This window comes from Nicotiana tabacum, chromosome 21 (genome assembly GCF_000715075.1).
Source record: "Nicotiana tabacum cultivar K326 chromosome 21, ASM71507v2, whole genome shotgun sequence".
Lineage (NCBI taxonomy): Eukaryota > Viridiplantae > Streptophyta > Magnoliopsida > Solanales > Solanaceae > Nicotiana > Nicotiana tabacum.
The window spans coordinates 87,300,086-87,319,586 of record NC_134100.1 but is presented as its reverse complement, the minus strand read 5'-3'; the positions used below and the strand labels follow the sequence as shown (position 1 = coordinate 87,319,586).

Genomic DNA, 19,501 nt, shown 5'->3' with positions numbered 1-19,501 from the left:
TGTATTGACTTGCGTGCGTGGTTAAATTCGGTTACCGGATGTTTCAAAGTGATTTGGGACACTTAGTCCCTAAAATGGAAGCTTAAGTCTTAGGATTTTGACCGTAGTCGGAACTATGTGAAGACGACTCCGGAATGGAGTTATGTCAGTTCCATTAACTCCGTTGGGTGATTTTGGACTTAGGAGCGTGTCCGGACTGTAAATCCGAGATCTGTAGCTAATTTAGGCTTAAAATGGCGAAAGTCGAATTTTTGGAGATTTGGACCGGACGTTAACTTTTTGATATCGGGGTCGGAATGCGAATCTGAGAGTTGGAACAGCTCTGTTATGTTATTTGGGACTTGCCTGTAAAATTTGACGTCATTCCGGGTTGATTTGATAGGTTTTGGCACGGGTTTTAGAAGTGGGAAGATTTAAAAATTTATAAGTTCGATTCATGGTGCGATTCATAGTTTTGACATTGTTTGATGTGATTTGAGATCTCGAGTGAGTCCGTATTAGAGTATGAAACTTGTTGGTATGCTTGGACGAGGTCCCGGGGGCCTCGGGGGTGTTTCGGACGAGTTTCGAATGTTTCTCATGGTTTTGAACATGTCTGTTTCTTGTGTTTTCGCATCTACGATGCTTGGAGCGCAGGTGCGGCTCCGCTTCTGCATGAGCCTGGTCGCTTCTGCGATCCTTGAGGCCTGGGAGCTTGCTCGCTTCTGCGGAAGCTTGCACGCAGGTGCGAAAGCCGCTTATGCGGTCCCTCGATCGCATTTGCGAAGAAGCTCGCTTCTGCGTTCCCCCCTTTCGCTTCTGCGGTGCCGCCGGTGCGGCTGTAAATCCGCAGATGTGGTTCCAGGCCTGGCCAGCTGAGTTCGCATATGCGGACTCTTTCTCGCAAATGCGAGTGCGCAGGTGCGTCTCCTAGTCCGCAGATGCGAAAATCCTGGCAGAAACATTAAGTCGAGGGTTTGGCCATTTTCTTCATATTTTGAGTTTTAGACTTCGGTTTTGGGAGCTTCCTTATGGGTTTTTCAAGCAAATTGATTGGGTAAGTGTTCTTAAACTATAATTTATTTATTTTCATGATTCTATCTTTATTTTTATCATTCAATTTGTGTTTTGAGTTGAGGAAAAGGGTGGTTTTTGAAGAAATTTTTCAAAATAAAAAAAATCACGATTTGAGGGACGAAATGGTATCGGAATTTGATGATTTTAGTATGGTTATACTCGTGAGTGAATGGCTGTTCATATTTTGTAATTTTTACCCGATTTCGAGACGTGGGCCCGGATCGACTTTTTAGGGCGAATTTCGAAATTTTTGTTAAAATATTGATTTCACTAATTAGATGAGTCTATTATGGTTGTATTCATGATATGCAATTTGCGTTTGGCTAGATTTGGGTCATTCGGAGTCTGATAATCGAGAAAATGGCATTCTTACGGACTGATTGAGCTTGGTTCGAGGTAAGTATCTTGCCTAACCTTGTGTGGTGGACTTTCCCTTAGGATTTGAGTCTTCTATGTTGATTGTAGTCCGTGTACATGAGGTGACGAGTGTGTGCACGGACTTATTTATGGAAAGTTGGCCTTTTAGGGTTCTTAGGTCCTTGTATTCATTGAATATGCAGTTGTTCTTGATATGATTATATATCTTAATTACTAAATTCACATCTACTTGCTTAATTAGAATCAATTGCTTCATGATCTACTATTATTGTTACTTGATTCATATGTGCCTTAATTGAAACTGTTATCTCTTTTGTAGCCATGCTATCTTTTCATAATTGCTTATCTTTATTTGGAATTTATATTATTTCATCTTATAATTGTTCAGTCTTAATTGAGGTTATGATTATTTTTTCGCTGCTTATCCTTAATTGAATTGTTGAATATCCTTAAAAGAAGTTTAGATATCCTATATCTTAGTCGACTTGTTTTATTTGGCATTATTTGATTCGTGTTAGCTTCCCTGTTGTTGAAGTATATATTGTGGGATTGTTGTTACACATTTGTTTTCCCTTTGTTGAGTTGTTCTCTTTACGCCCAGCATTCTTTACTGTGGTTATTCCTTGTGAAATGGTTCTACTGTTTCTTTGTGAATTAAAGTTCTTGAGTTGATTTACTTGTCGTACTTTGTATTATTATCATTGTTGCTATTGTACTTGTTATGGTGATGCACGAGATCTCAACCGTGCGGTTGTTATTATTGTGATGCACGAGGTTTCTGTCGTGCGGTTGTTACTATGGGGTTGCACGAGGTTTCTGTCGTGCTATTGTTACCATTGATATTTGCACATGCGGCGTGACAAGGCGAGATATGTATGTGTATATATATATATATATATATATATATATATATATATATATATATATATATATATATATATATATATATATATATATATATATATATATGTGTGTGTGTGTGTGTGTGTGTGTGTGTGTGTGTGTGTGTGTGTGTGTGTGTGTGTGTGTGGGTTGCGCATGTGGCAAGACAAGGTGGAAACATTATTATGCACGTGTGGCGAGACAAGGCGGGCATTTATGTTACTATTGCACACGTGGCGAGACAAGGTGGGTTGTGTGAGGAATATATTTGTGATGATTTGTGGCCTGGGGGCATTCTTGTTGTTGATATTTGTGAAGTGGTATACATACCTGTGTGAGCATTATCTTGTGAAAGTTGTGAGAAAATATTCTACGTGCTGTCCGTTCTTTTTCCTTATGCTTATTTGCTGATATGGACTATGGTAGGACACTTGCACAAGCATACACGTAGTTAAGCACTCTTATCGGATAAGAGGTGTTCTTGATATTGTTGAGCATAGATGCTCACCCTTGTTTACTTGCCTTCTATGTGAGAATGGCTCAATTGGCACGTGAGTCGTCAGTGCGGTTATGAGGTGTTATGAGAGCACAGGATGCCAAGTGTTAGGGTTCAGGTATTGAGACCCGTGAGTTGTGAATTGTCTGAGGTTTGGTACCTTGCGGAGTTGTTGACTAAATCTTGATGTAAAAGCGGTTTTTGTTGCTGAGTTATTACTTGTCCTTGCTGTATTTGTGATTTCGAATTTAGGTTGGGTTCCATTCATTTTTCTGTGTCATTTTCATGATATTTCGTTGACGCTGGTTGTTCCTTACTTATTGCCATTACTGTACTGTGAGCCATATTGCATAGTCTTTATGTAGACATCATACTTCTGCTGCTCATATACTTGTACCTGTTTAGTTTATTAGACCAGTGAGTGTCTTGACTGTTCCTCGTCACTACTCCACCGAGGTTAGTCTTGATACTTACTGGGCATCGCTGTGGTGTGCTCATGCTACTCTTCTGCACATATTTTTGTGCAGATCCAAGAAAGTGTTCGTTAGCTAGCTGTGTGGACTTTTGCTGCGGAGACTCAAGGTAAGCCTGCCGCTGCGTTCGCAGGCTTTGGAGTCACCTTCAACTTTTCGTTTTGCACTGTTATTCTTATTTCTGGACAGTTGTATTTAGAAGTTTTCTAGCAAATACTCTGTAGAGCTTATGACTTGTACTACCGATTTTGGAAATTATAAGAGATTTCTATTTAACCTGTTAGATGTTATTTAAATAATGTTGCTTCAATTAATGTTAGGCTTACCTAGTCCCTAAGACTAGGTGCCATCACGATACCAAACGGAGAGAAAATTGGGTCGTGACAAGTTGGTATCAGAGCTCTAGGTTCATAGGTGCTACGAGTCATAAGCGAGTTTAGTAGAGTCTTGCGGATTGGTACGGAGATGTCTATACTTATCTTCCAGAGGCTACAGAACTATTAGGACAATCTCACTTCTTTCATTCTTATCGTGCAAGCTTATTGATCTTGGAGGTTGAACTTTTATCATTCCATTCTCTCATAGATGGCGAGGACACGAGCTATAGTTATAGACGACGCTGCTCCCAGAACAAGTATCGCTAGAGGCAGAGGCTGACGAGGAGTAAGTGTCGCAGCCAGAGCATCTACCAGAGCAGCAGTTGAGGAGCTGCCAGTAGTTCCAGTTAGGGAGCAGGTACCGGAGGCGCCTGTTATTATCCCCCGGACTTCAGGAGACCTTAGCATAGTTCCTGAGCATGTTTCGTACATTGGCTCAGGCGGGGTTGATTCTGGTTGCACCAGCTACTTCACAAATAGGGGGAGAAAGCCAGACTCCCACCGCCCACACTCCAGTGTAGCGAGTTCATGTTGGTCAGGTTCCAGGTGTCATGGCGACATAGCCTATGGTTCAAGTTCAGCTCGTGGTCAGGGCAGCAGCATCTGAGGAAGAGTAGCTTAGACTTGCAAGGTTCAAGAAATAAGACCCTCCTACATTCAGTGGTTTGGCTTCAGAGAGTGCACAGGGTTTTCTAGAAGAGTGTCACCGCATTCTCCGTACTATGGGTATTGTGGAGACGAGCGGGGTTGCTTTTACTACGTTCCAGCTCAGGGGAGCGGCTTACCAGTGGTGGCGGGCATATGAGTTGGGTAGCCCAGCCGAGTTAGCTTCACTTACATGGGTTCAGTTTTTAGAGATGTTCCTGAGAGAGTTTGTACCTCAGTCCCTTCGAGATGTATGGCGTGTGGAGTTTGAGCAGCTGCGCCAGGGCACTATGTCAGTGTCAGAGTATGCCGTGAGATTCAGTGATTTGGCCAGGCATATACCTGCTTTGGTCGCCACAGTTAGAGAGTGTGTCTGTAGATTTATTGAGGGAATCAGGCATGATATTCGGTTCAGCATGGCTCGAGAGTTAGAGTCAGATGTTTTGTTTCAGCAGGTGGTAGGGATCGCTCGCCGAGTAGAGGGCATATGGAACCAGGAGAGAGAAGACAGGCGAGGCCATAAGAGAGAGTACAGGCGAGATCAGGAGAGAGGGGATAGAGAGGTGAGGAGGCCTCATAGACCAGAGAGATCTACTGGTCCTATTTTGGAGGCAGGGTACGACATGGTAGAGGTTTTATGGGTCAGCCAGTTCAGTTTGCACTTCACGCTTTGCATAGTGTTTCAGGTGCTCATGGGTCTCAGAGTACCCGTACCACACAGTTCTCCCAGCCATGTCAGCAGAGAGGTTGCTTCGAGTGTGGAGATACCAGCCATAAGGTAAGAGATTGTCCTAGACTTCGGACAGGTGTGTCGCATCGGAGTATTCAGGCGAGTAGAGGGCACCCAACCGGGGAAGGCCCGACCCGTTGATGTGTTTCATATAGTAGGCTTGAGGCCACTGTGCCAAATGATGTCATACAGGTATGCTTTTTATTTGTTACAGAGGGGCACCATTCGTATTTTGATTCGGTTCTGCTTATCGGGGCGGGTTCCCTTTTTGTTGTCCCGCCTATGGGTGAGTTCATGACTTAGTATTATGTTTAGGTGTTTACCCCTGTTGGGAGACTCTATGAGTGGTAGCCCGTGTCTATCGTTTGTTTCTATTCATTTTTGAAAGTTACGAGACTAGAAGTGAATTCATGTTGTCCATTATGGCAGGTTTGATGTGATTCCTGAGTAAATTGGTTACAATTTTGTAATTTGATACTCTACCGGGGTGAGGGTTTAGTAAGTGTTGTGATTTTATTGGCAGAATTGAATTAGTGGAAGATTTCCATTGGTATGATGTGTATGCGACTTGTGATTCAGAGTTGAGGGTGAGACCCTCGCGATTCCATATGATTTGATATGTTTGAGTCGGACTGCGTGCCGCGGTGGAAGTTATATTAGGATAAGATTCTTGTGATTTGTTCATATACTTTAATTTTTCCTATTTAAATTGATTCATAGTATGGTATTGTTAGAGAGTTGTGCATGTCGGGCTTGTTTGATATTTCTCTTATGTGTTTCTCTTTACGTAGTCAGCCATTCTCGTTATGTGCTTCTTGAGTTTTAGCTTGTGGGGTGTGTGCCCGGTGGTGTTAGTTGTGACTTGTTGATTCAGGTGTATAGTTAAGACGTCTTCGTGTTTCTTGCATCGTTGTCAGTGTGGTGGAGGTTTGAACAGGGTTCTAATGGATATGAGACTAATTGCCGGTGATGGTTTTGATTACGGGCAGCTATTGTGATCAGAAATGTTATTATGGGCCTATGTGTGGTGTGTCTTGTTGTGTGGTCGTACCTTGTGGGTATAGGCATGAGTTGTTACAGCTAGTTGAGACTGATACCGGTTATGGATTTAGAATTGGGTCTTTTGAAGATAAATGTAAGGTGAGAATTTTTTACTCTAAAGCTTATCGGTGTTGGCAGAAAGGATGAATAACAATTGGGATGGTGTCGTCAGGCTTATGTGGATTGGGGTGACGTGGAGTTGCCCGCGGGTGTATGTTGGATATGTACTTTCAGTGATTCGAAGACTTTGAGGCGATTCTTAGCACGTTCGAGGACGAACGTTTGTTTAAGAGGGGAAGGATGTAACGATCCGGCCGGTCGTTTTGAGAATTTAAGTCCCGTCCGGCGGCATAAGACCCTGAGCAGCTTCATATTATGTATATTGACTTGCATGCGTGGTTCAATTCGATTACCTGATGTTTCAGGGTGATTTGGGACACTTAGCCCCTAAAACGGAAGCTTAAGTCTTAGGATTTTGACCGTAGTAGGCCTGGCAAGTGGGCCGGTCCAGGCCCGGGACCGGCCCAGGACCGCGGGCCAGACGGGCCAAACGGCTAAACGGGCCAGGACCGTTTGGTCCGGTTTTAGCGGGCCTGGTCTGGTCTCGTGGGCCGGTCCTATGATTGGGCCCGCCAGACCCGGGACCGTTTGTCCCGCCAGGGCCCGGGACGGGACCGGAACCGGACCGGATCCCTTAACGGGCCTAGCGGGCCCAACGGCTATTTTTTTAAAATTTTTTTTTTATATACTATACTATATATACATCTTAAGATATACTATATATACATAGTATACTAGATATACTAGATATATATAGTAGATATACATGTATATATAGTATATCTTAAGATGTATATATAGTATATAAATCGAATATAGCTTATATATAGTAAGATGTATATATATTATAGTATAGTATAGTATACATATAAGCTTATATTTATACTATACTATAGTCTATACTATATATACATCTCATAAGATATATAAACTATATTCGATATACTATATATACATCTTAAGATATACTATATATACTATACTATATATACATCTTAAGATATACTATATATACATAGTATACTAGATATACTAGATATATATAGTAGATATACATGTATATATAGTATATCTTAAGATGTATATATAGTATATAAATCGAATATAGCTTATATATAGTAAGATGTATATATATTATAGTATAGTATAGTATACATATAAGCTTATATTTATACTATACTATAGTCTATACTATATATACATCTCATAAGATATATAAACTATATTCGATATACTATATATACATCTTAAGATATACTATATATACTATACTATATATACATCTTAAGATATATTATATATACTATACTATATATACATCTTAAGATATACTATATATACTATACTACATATACATCTTAAGATATACTATATATACATAGTATACTAGATATATATAGTAGATATATATTAAGATATACTATATATAGTATATCTTAAGATGTATATATAGTATATAAATCGAATATAGCTTATATATAGTAAGATGTATATATATTATAGTATAGTTTAGTATACATATAAGCTTATATATATACTATACTATAGTCTATACTATATATACATCTCATAAGATATATAAACTATATTCGATATACTATATATACATCTTAAGATATACTATATATACTATACTATATATACATCTTAAGATATACTATATATACTATACTACATATACATCTTAAGATATACTATATATACATAGTATACTAGATATACTAGATATATATAGTAGATATACATGTATATATAGTATATCTTAAGATGTATATATAGTATATAAATCGAATATAGCTTATATATAGTAAGATGTATATATATTATAGTATAGTTTAGTATACATATAAGCTTATATATATACTATACTATAGTCTATACTATATATACATCTCATAAATATATATATATATATATATATGTATATCGAATATATCGAATATAGCTTATATATCTTAAGTTGTATATATAGTATATACTATACTATACTATAATATATATACATCTTACTATATATATTATATATATCTTAAGATGTATACTATCGAATATGACTTATATACTATACTATATATATATAGTATATCTTAAGATGTATATATAGTATATTTTAAGATGTATACTATGTATATATAATATAGTATATATATATTTTAAGATGTATATATAGTATATAAATCGAATATAGCTTATATATCTTTATTACTATTTTTTTCTCTAACTTCTATTTCTGTTGGGCCCGTTTAGGCCCGTTTGGGCCCGGGACCGGACCGAGACCGGCCCACTAAACCCGGGCCCGTTAGTTCGTGGTCCCGGTCCCGAGCCGATTCCAGCAATAAGCCCGTGAGGCCCAGGACCGTTTAGGACCGGACCGCATAGGACCGGCCCACTTAGGACCGGGCCCGCGAAGCCCACTTAGGACCGGGCCCGGCCCACTTGCCACCCCTAGACTGTAGTCGGAACTATGTGAAGACGACTCCGAAATGGAGTTCTATTTGTTCCATTAGCATCGTTGGGTATTTTGGACTGAGAAGCGTGTCCGGACTGTAAATCCGAGGTCTGTAGCTGATTTAGGCTTAAAATGGCGAAAGTCGAATTTTTGGAGATTTGGACCGAAAGTGGACTTTTTGATATTGGGGTCGGAATGCGATTCCGAGAGTTGGAACAGCTCCGTTATGTTATTTGGGACTTGCCTACAAAATTTGACATCATTCCGGGTTGATTTGATAGGTTTCGGCACAGGTTTTAGAAGTGGGAAGATTTGAAAATTTATAAGTTCGATTCATGGTGCGATTCATAGTTTCGACATTGTTTGATGTGATTTGAGACCTCGAGCGAGTCCGTATTAGGGTATGGAACTTGTCGGTATGCTTGGACGAGGTCCCGGGGGCCTCGGGTGTATTTCGGACGAGTTTCAGATGCTTTTCATGGTTTTGAACAGGTTTGGTTCTGGTATTTTCGCACCTGCGACGCTTGCAGCACAGGTGCGGCTCCGCTTCTGCGTAAGCCTGGTCGCTTCTGCGATCCTTGAGGCCTAGGAGCTTGCTCGCTTATGCAGAAGCTTGCACGCAGGTGCGAAGGCCGCTTCTGCGGTCCCTCGATCGCATCTGCGAAGAAGCTCGCTTCTGCGTTCCCCCCTTTCGCTTTTGCGGTGCGGCTGTAAATTCGCAGATGCAGTTCCAGGCCTGGCCAGCTGAGTTTGCAAATGCGGACTCTTTCTCGCAAATGCGAGTGCGCAGGTGCGTCTCCTAGTCCGCAGATGCGGAAATCCTGGCAGAAACATTAAGTCGAGGGTTTGGCCATTTTCTTCATATTTTGAGTTTTAGACTTCGGTTTTGGGAGCTTCCTTATGGGTTTTTCAAGCAAATCGATTGGGTAAGTGTTCTTAAACTAGACTTTATTTATTTGCATGATTCTATCTTTATTTTTATCATTTAATTTGTGTTTTGAGTTGAGAAAACACAAATGTCTAATCAGAAATTTGGTATGGATCGAGTAAACTGCGAGGTACGTAACGTTTGTTTACTGGTTTAAAGGGACTAAGAAAGGCCGTTTGCTTAGCGCGCGCAATTAGTTAGTTAAATACTAGCACTAATTAATGGTCATAGTCAACTTCTCACATTCTAATATTATTATGTCATATTAAAGTTGACCATAAGAGGTTTTATTATTTTAAAATGAAGATGTATGGGATAAGAACATGATCAAATGAAGCTTTCGGAAGATTAGTTATTTTTTTCCTTTTGAAGATTACTTAACTCTATGCGTATATCTTATTATCCACAGATCCCACTTATGGAAATTTACTGGATTTGTTGTTATTGTTGAAGATTATTTAACCATAAAGCTTCCATTCCGAATCTAATTTTGAAGTTAATTGACATGAGTAAATAGCAAGTCGTTATGTTCACATTCCCCTCCTCGGAGAATTTGGACACACGCAATACACTCATTTTACGTTGAAGCTTTGTTAACAGGAAGGGTGAAGACTATTTGCTCACGGCAAGGATATGAACTATCCAAAAGTTTAACCAATGACAAAATTGAGTGATTTAGATAGTAAATGAGCAAATTTGAATCTTTTTCCTAGTCAAATATTGTCAATTTAAACATACAATATGCTTAGAATCTCTTCCAATTGAGAAACCTATGTTTAACAATAATGATCTCGCAGGTTGTCCATTGCACAATGGTCCTATATCCATTTCACTTGGCCAACCTACACTTAGGTCAGATGATTTACCATGGCTTATTGGAAATACAACTGCAAGAATTTCAAGATTCAAGTTCTGGACTAAGACGATGGAAAGATCAAGAACCCTAAAGTGGCTCCTCGTAAATACATTTCCAGACGAATGTCACAAGGTGAGAAATACTACTATTTTGAATACAAAAATTGATCAGTCCCAAGATTGTCCACAAATTCTCCCAATTGGACCTTTGAATACTCATGTAACAATCAAGAATGTTAGCTTGTGGGAGGAAGACTCAAGTTGCTTGGATTGGCTAGACAAACAAGTTGTTAATTCAGTTTTGTACATTTCTTTTGGGAGTTGGGTTAGTCCAATTGGAGAAGCAAAAGTAAATGACTTAGCATTTGCTCTTGAATTGTTAAAAAGACCATTTATTTGGGTGTTAGGTCCTACATGGAGAGAAGGTTTACCAAAGGGCTATTTGGAGAGAATTTCAAAACAAGGAAAAATTGTGTCATGGGCACCACAAATTGATGTTCTACAACATGAAACAGTAGGGTGTTATCTTACACATTGTGGTTGGAACTCTACAGTGGAAGCGATACAATCCAAGAAACGCCTTTTGTGTTATCCAATTGCGGGTGATCAATTTGTTAATTGTGCTTATATTGTTCAAAAGTGGCGAATCGGCGTTAGAATGGATGGTTTTGGGTTAAAAGATTTGGAAGAAGGATTGAAAAGGATCATGGAGGATGATGAAATGAGTGAAAGAATTGGTAGACTAAATGAGATGACAATGGGCAAGGTGGTTAGTTCAAGAGCAATGGCTAACTTGACAACATTCATTTGTGATATTAGAATATGATACTTTGTGCGGATAGCAGATATCCAATGGAATAATATATGTTCTAATTAATTGATATGTAGAGTTATTTGATACTTATATTGGTGAAAGATAACAGTTACCCAATGGAATAATATATACGGGTCATTTAAAGAAAAGAAAAAAAAAGAAGCATTAAGTTCCGTCAAATGTAACTTTATTACTTCAGATAAAAAAAACTTTATTACCTATTATTTAAATTTGCAGAGTACCGGTAAAATAGATAGTCCAGTTTACATTTTTATGTATTTCTTTTCCGGCTTTAGAATCTATCTATATATTTAATTGTGGGAAATAAAAGTGTGATGTGGCAACTCTGTTTGGCCAAGAAACTCACTTATCTTTTTCTCATTTTTTTGATTTGTTTCCCCCATTTTTGCATGTATCTTATTTTTAGTAGCCCAAAAACCTCTATAAGACTATATATAACCGTTTCCTTATTACATATCTTAATAGCTAATTATTGTCTCTTTCAAACTTTTCCCCTCCCCTTACAAATCCTCTATTAGTTATGTTCATAACTCCCAAATATTATTTAATGTGTAACTTTCTGATACCTTTTGTATTACCCATACATGTCTATATAAATTCATTAGCAACAACAATCAGGCATGCACTCACAAATTGGTTTATTATAGACTCAAAAGAATTAGCTTGTACTGTTGTGCATTTCAACGTGGGGGTTTGCTCGGATTCTTTGAAACATGCACTCACAATTAACGGTACCAAATCATTCCGCTAAAAAATCTTAAAAACTGATTTAACCAGCTTAAAAGCTAATCCAAACACCTTCTAAAAAATGTTCAAGTAGGCATGCTCCTTTATGATTCTTTCTTTGTATAAAGGGAATTAAGAAAAAAAATCATCTGCTTAGCGTGCAATTAGTTAAATGTACAGCTCTAACATGATGTCATATTAAAGTCAACTATACGAGGTTCATTTTTTTAATGAAAATGTAAGCTATAAGCACATGATCAAATGATCCTATCGGAGATTAACTTAATTTACAAAGCTTTCTTTCCAAAATATTTTTAAGTACTTTAATTTATTTAACTTGATAATTGGCATGAGTAAATGACAAGTCGTTATGATTCCATGTGCTCTATCACAGTCATGTTCAATTGTCAAGGTATTCTCAGCTTTGAGTCCGACAATATAGAGTCATCTCAAGACTCTTGCCCTTCACGGTTTGTCTCCTTGGGGTTTAACCCAAAAGGCGTCTTAACAATTAAATCATGAACTCACCGTTATATGGCCTACTAACTTTTAATTTTCGTTGTGATGTGGCGTTTGTCAAAGGCAAGATTCACATCGAATTCGCTTTTAGTACAACCACTAATATTCGTGGCTATTACACTAGCCCTCTCCTAAGGACCTAGTATTCTCGCTAAGGTTCGCCTCACTATCATATTAGGGCAAGTATAGGTTATACCACTTGTCACGACTAGGCCCAACTGTCAAAGTATTATTTGATTTGGCCCGCCCTTTTGAGCCACCTCAAGGCTCAAAGCCTTACAATTTTGCTCCTTCGACTTTTACCCAAAAGGCGCCTGTCCGCGCACAATAACAACCATTATTCCACTTGTTTTTATTACTTTTTGTTTATAAACAATAATTTTTTATGAGAAAACAAGGTAAGGAGTTAAAACATGTTCGAAAATCATTTTATTTCTCACTAACTTTATGCACAAACGCGTAATTACTTCCCTACAATGATACATTTATGATTGATAATTTGCAGGCTGTCCATTGCACAATGGGCCTATATGCCTTTCACATGCTCATCCTACATTTAGCTCAGAAGATTTGCCATGGCTTATTGGAAATTCAACTGCAAGAATTTCAAGATTCAAGTTTTGGACTAGGACAATGGAAAGAACAAGAACCCTTAAGTGGCTCCTTGTAAACACATCTCCAGGTGCATGTCACGAGGTGCGAAATACTACTATTTTGAACACCCACATTGATGATTCCCAAGATCATCCCCAAATTATCCCAATTGGGACTCATGTAACAATCAAGAATGCTAGCTTCTGGGAGAAAGATTCAAGTTGCTTGGATTGGCTAGATATGCAAACTGCTAATTCAATTATGTACATTTCTTTTGGGAGTTGGGTCAGTCCAATTGGAGAAGCAAAAGTGAATAGTTTGGCATTGGCACTTGAAGCCTTAGAAAAACCTTTTATTTGGGTGTTAGGCCCTTTGTGGAGACAAGGTTTAGAAAAGGGATATTTGGAAAAAATTTCAAAAAAGGGAAAATTGTACCATGGGCACCACAAATTGATGTTCTACAACATGAAGCTGTGGGATATTTTCTTACCCATTGTGGTTGGAACTCTACAATAGAAGCGACACAATCCAAGAAACGCCTTTTGTGCTATCCAATTGCAGGTGATCAATTTGTTAATTGTGCTTATATTGTTAAAAAATGGAAAATCGGGGACAGGATTGATGGTTTTGGAGTGAAAGATTTAAGAGAAGGATTGGAAAAGGTCATGGAGGATGACGAAATGAGTGAAAGAATTGCTAAATTAAATGATATGGCAATGGGCAAGGTGGCTAGATCTAAAGCAATGGCTAACTTGACAACATTCATTTCTGATGTTACGATATGAACATATATGCTTCATGGTTGATACACATGCGAAGTCATGATTTGAATTTTATGGGTTCAGGATTTTAGCCCGTTTATGTTATTGGGTTCTAAATTAATAATTTATACATATTCAGTAGATATCTTAAGGCAAATATAGGGTTTGGACAAAAGTTACTTGGTTCAACCGAACCCGCACGATCTATGCTAGCTCCGTCCCTGGGTGGATATACATGTGCTTGAGTACTTGAATTTTAATTTGGTAGAGTTCCAACCACATGAAAACGCGTATATAATGAAACTATTATGGATCGTTTTCAAAGTATAAAAACTCGTTAAGTATAATTGTAAATTAAATAATATTTTTTGTGATAATGATATTAATTATTATTTGCTCGCTAAGTTATTGTTGCCGTATAATTTTGTATTATCATACTGACGTTTATCATTAAGGTAGTGATGAATTCATCTTCTTGAAATCCTGAATCCGATATTGCTCCGACATCATTCATACTTGTCGAAACTTGATCAAAATATTCAGCTTGTTGGCTTAGTTTTTGAATAACCTTGTAAAGAACAAATGTACGTGTTGATTTCATGAGACTTTGAATAGATTGGAGATGAGATCAAATTGATACAGTATAATGAGGGGGAAGAAAAGAAAAGGCAAAAGTTTACAATGAAATTCTCCAAGTCAAGATAACACATTAAAGCAACTGTCTAGAATGAACCCAATACCAAATTTATACAAAAAGTTGAATTACCTTTTGCAAAAGTTTTCCTTGTGTGTGTAAATGATATGTTACGAATTGAAAATAAGACAAAATAAATTTTAATTTGTAGATAGAAAGTAATAAAATGTTAAAACCATTACAAATCAATATTTAGACTCACTTGCAAGTTTAGTTATGATAATAGTGTTGGGAATAAACCCCCTACAGAAATAATATTTACGGTAATAAAAGCGGAATAATCACGTAGCATCGAGATACGGTAATTAGCAAGAAAAGAAGTGACAATGACACCAAGATTTTTACGTGGAAAACTCTTTGAATAAGGGAAAAAAATACGGCCCCGAGACGAGCAATTGATATCACTATAGCAAAGAATTTTACACTTTGTATGTCCGAGTAAAATACTCCAAAGACCACTACAACACTCAAAAGAATTAACCCTCTTTTGATATTTTCGCCTCACTATAATATCGCTCACCCTCTATTTTTCTCACAGACTATTTTCTTATACCTTGTCTGTGAAACTTTACTCTTTCTTTCTCTCTTTGTTGGTGTGTATTACAATGAGAGCAAGACATCTATTTGTAGTATTTGGCATTGCTTCATTGATGTCACCAATGATCTCATGAGTTTGGCAAGAGTCAAATATTCAATTTGAAAACAAAGAAATATTTATCATAAAATCTTCCTTACTATTCCTTTAGTTGGCTTGGCAATTCAAAGCCAAAAGGAAGATGTCTTCCTTACACATGGGATGGACCCATCAAATCTCCCCCTCCAGTCTCATGCACCTGAAGGAGGTAACTCCAGTTTTTCATATAGAGTTCATACCGACAAGTTCCTTGCACAATTCGAACTTGTCTCTTGGTACCATCTTGGTTAGCATATCTGCGGGATTCTCACTTGTAGAAATCTTCAAGACTTTTAAAGATTCATTCTCTACTATTTTTCGAATCCAGTGATATCTCACATTGATGCGTTTGGTCCTTGCATGGTACATGGAGTTCTTGCTAAGGTTTATTGCACTTTGACAGTCACAATAGATGACATACTCCTTTTGATGCAAGCCAAGCTCTTGAAGGAACCGTTTCAACCATATCATCTCCTTGCCAGCTTCAGTAGCGGCAATATACTCCGCTTCAGTTGTAGAGAGTGCGATACACTTCTACAACTTCGACTGCCATGATATAACTCCCCCTGAAAATATGAACAAATATCCAGTAGTGAATTTTCTGTTATCAATGTCACATGCCATATCAGCATTTGTATAGCCCTTCAAGATTGGATCAGATCTTCCAAAGCTCAAACAATCTCCCATGGTACCTCTCAGGTACCTGAGTATCCACTTGACTGCCTCCCAGTGTTCTTTTCTAGGATTTTCAAGAAACCTGCGGACAACACCAACTGCGTGAGCAATATCATGTCTAGTGCATACCGTTGCATACATCAAGCTTCCGACCGCAGAAAAATAAGGAACTCTAGCCATGTTCCCTTTATCCTCAAATGTTGTAGGACACATCTTCTTGCTAAACTTTAGATGACTAGCAAGAGGTGTACTGACTGGCTTAGCATTCTTCATGTTGAAGCGTTCCAGTATACGTTCAATGTACTTCTCCTGAGACAACCATAACTTTCTGCTTGTTCGCTCTCGAACTATCCTCATGCCTAAAATTTGTTGTGTTGGGCCCAAATCCTTCATATCAAATGACTTGGACAGATCTCCCTTCAACTTTGCGATCAACTCCTTATTTTTTCCTACAATTAACATGTCATCCACATATAACAACAAAATAATAAAGTTGTTGTCAGAAAACCTTTTGAAGTATACACATGGATCATAATATGTCTTTGTGTAAGTTTGACTTTTCATGAATGAGTCAAACTTCTTGTACCACTGCCTTGGTGCCTGCTTCAACCCATGAAGATTCTTAATCAGTTTGCACACCATGTGTTTCCTTTCAGCTACTTCAAATCCTTCTGGCTGCTCCACATAGATCTCCTCTTCCAAATCTCCATGAAGAAATGCAGTTTTCACATCCAACTGCTCCACTTCAAGATCTAGGCTAGCTGCTACGCTCAAAATTGTTCGAATAGAAGTCATTTTGACAATATGTGAGAAACTTTCATCAAAATCAATACCTTTCTTCTGTTCGAAGCCTTTTACCACCAATCGAGCTTTGTATCTGACAAGCTTGTCATTTCCATCTTTCTTGAGTTTAAAGACCCATTTGCATTTGAGTGGTCTTTTTCCCTTTGGAAGTTCAACCAGCTTGTACGTGCCATTTTTCTGTAGAGATTCTATCTCCTCTTGCATGACTTTTATCCACTGGTTCTTTTCTGGATGGGACATCATCTCCTTAAGACTTTCTAGCTCCCCCTCATCACTGATGAGGACATACTCCGTGGAAGGGTACCTGCATGACTCTACCCTTGGCCTTTCTAATCTCCTCAGAGGTTGAGGTTGTTCTTCTCCCAGAGTAGGGTGATCCACTTGATCGACATCATCATCAAGTTGCTCCCCCTAGTCAATAACCTCACCAGGTTGCTCCCCCTGCTCGGCAACCTCGTCGGTCGTACTTTCTGTATTTGTGGGATTGTTAGAAGTAGAAGGAATAATAACAAGGTTAGGAATAATATCATTATTGGCCTTCTCTGACATATCATCAGCAGTTCCAACTTCATTTTCTCGAAAGACTACATCTCTGCTTATGATGACCTTCTTCTTTACGGGATCCCATAATCTGTATTCGAATTCTTCATCTCCATATCCGATGAATATGCAAGGAACATATTTATCATCCAGCTTTGTTCTATGCTCCTTTGGTATATGTGCAAAAGCTTTGCAACCGAACACCTTCACATGCGAGTAGGACACCTCCTTGTTGGTCCAAACTCTCTCTGGGATGTCAAACGCCAACAGAACTGATGGACTCCTATTGATTAGGTAACATGCTGTCTGAACTACTTCACCCCATAATGACTAAGGCAGTTTAGCCATTCTGAGCATGCTTCTCACTTTCTCCACAATGGTGCGGTTCATCCTTTCGGCTACGCCATTATGTTGTGGGGTTCCAGGAACTGTATTTTCATGTCTGATCCCATGGTTCGAACAATACTCTTCAAATTCCCTTGAATTGTACTCACTTCCATTGTCACTTCGGAGACACTTTAGCTTTTGGCTTGTCTCCCTTTCCACCATAGCATGAAACTTTTGGAAAACTTGAAACACCTGATCTTTGGTTTTCAAAATATAAACCCATAATTTTCGTGAAGCATCATCGATAAAAGTAACAAAATATTTATTACAGCCCATTGATTCAATTTCATTGGACCACAAATATCAGAATATACCAAATCAAGTATATTCAATTTTCTTTCATACTATGTCTGAAATGAGACTCTATGCTGCTTACCAAATAAACAGTAGTCATATGGTTTTACCGTTGTACCTTTGGCATAAGAAATGAGTGATTTCTTGGCAAGAATCTGCAATCCCTTCTCGCTCATATGACCCATCCTTTTGTGCCACAAATCTGTAGAAATCTCATCTTGTACCGCGTTCAATTCACCTTGGCATATTTCTGCATTTGTCTTGTACAACGTGCCACAAGCAACTCCCTTTGCAATCACCAATGATCCCTTGGTGAGTCTCCACTTTTGATTTGCAAAATAGTTCTCGTATCCATCTCGGTCTAAAGCAATTCCAGAGATCAAGTTCATCCGCAAATCAGGTACATGTCGCACGTCCTTCATAACCAATGTGCATCCGACATTTGTCTTGATACAAATGTCACTAATCCCCGCAATCTTTGAGTAACTTGTGTTACTCATTCTCACAAGGCCGAAATCACCTGCTACATATCTGCAAAAAAGATATCTTACCGGTGTGGCATGGTAAGATGCTACTGTATCAACCATCCATTCCGACTCTGGACTTGATAAGTACATGCATTCCTCTTCCTCGTTTATACAGAGGACAACATTATCATTGTTTTGCACCATGGCGGCTGCGTTGTCGTTATTCTTCTGGCCATTAGTTTCACCTTTGCCCTTCCTTGGATTTGGACAATCTCTTTTGAAGTGACCTGGTTGATCACAATTATAGCAATTTCTAGCTCTTGATTTGGATCGGTTCTTAGACTTCCCACGAGCTCCGGATCTACCATAGTTGCTCGAACTCCTTTGATAATTCATGCCTCTACCTTCTGTGATGAGAGCATGTCCTTGATTTTCAGGCTTCTTTCTCATCTTCTCATTGAGTAAAAGAGCTGATGTGATATCTTTCATCTCAATGGTAGTCATACCGTGCAGGATGGTTGTTGCCAGATTATCGTACGAAAATGGCAACGAGTTCAACAACAAGATGGCTTTATCTTCTTCCTCGATTTTCACTCCGAGATTGGCAAGCTGTGTGATTAGTCCGTTAAACACATTTAAATGTGACAAAAAATTCGTACCTTCACCCATGTGTAAGGCGTATTGCTGCTTCTTCAGGTACAATTTATTTGTTAGCTTTTTGGACATGTATAGGCTTTCCAACCTTGCCCAAATGCCACGTGTAGTGTCTTCATCAATGATATTATTTACCATATCTTCTGATAAGTGCAACCTGATTGCACTAGCAGCCCTTTCATCCAAGTCAGCCCAATCCTCAGCTTTCATGGTATCAGGCATTTTGGCATCAACATCTAGTACCTTATGTAATCCATGTTGGATGAGCAGATCTCTCATCCTTCTTTGCCATGTTGAGAAACCACTATCTCCATTAAATTTTGCTACCTCGTACTTTACTCCGGACATTTTTATTTTTCACCGAGTATAGTACTACCGACAGTGAATAGTATTTCTGTGAACGAGCAGAACTTGTGCTCTGATACCAGTTGTTGAGAATAAATCCTCTACAGAAATAATATTCACAGTAATAAAAGCGGAATAATCACGTAGCACCGAGATACGGTAA

General features: G+C 38.6%; 1 protein-coding gene and 1 pseudogene across 1 annotated transcript; both read left to right on the top strand.

Moving 5' to 3' along the window:
- The first annotated feature begins 10,287 nt into the window (after window positions 1-10,287).
- Window positions 10,288-11,355, top strand: LOC142175347 (UDP-glycosyltransferase 82A1-like). The gene has a single exon (XM_075241930.1). It carries the CDS (start codon window positions 10,288-10,290, stop codon window positions 11,194-11,196), a length of 909 nt encoding a protein of 302 aa, XP_075098031.1. The 3' UTR covers window positions 11,197-11,355.
- A 933-nt stretch (window positions 11,356-12,288) lies between these two features.
- Window positions 12,289-13,829, top strand: LOC107796297 (UDP-glycosyltransferase 82A1-like; annotated as a pseudogene).
- Window positions 13,830-19,501: the final 5,672 nt, after the last annotated feature.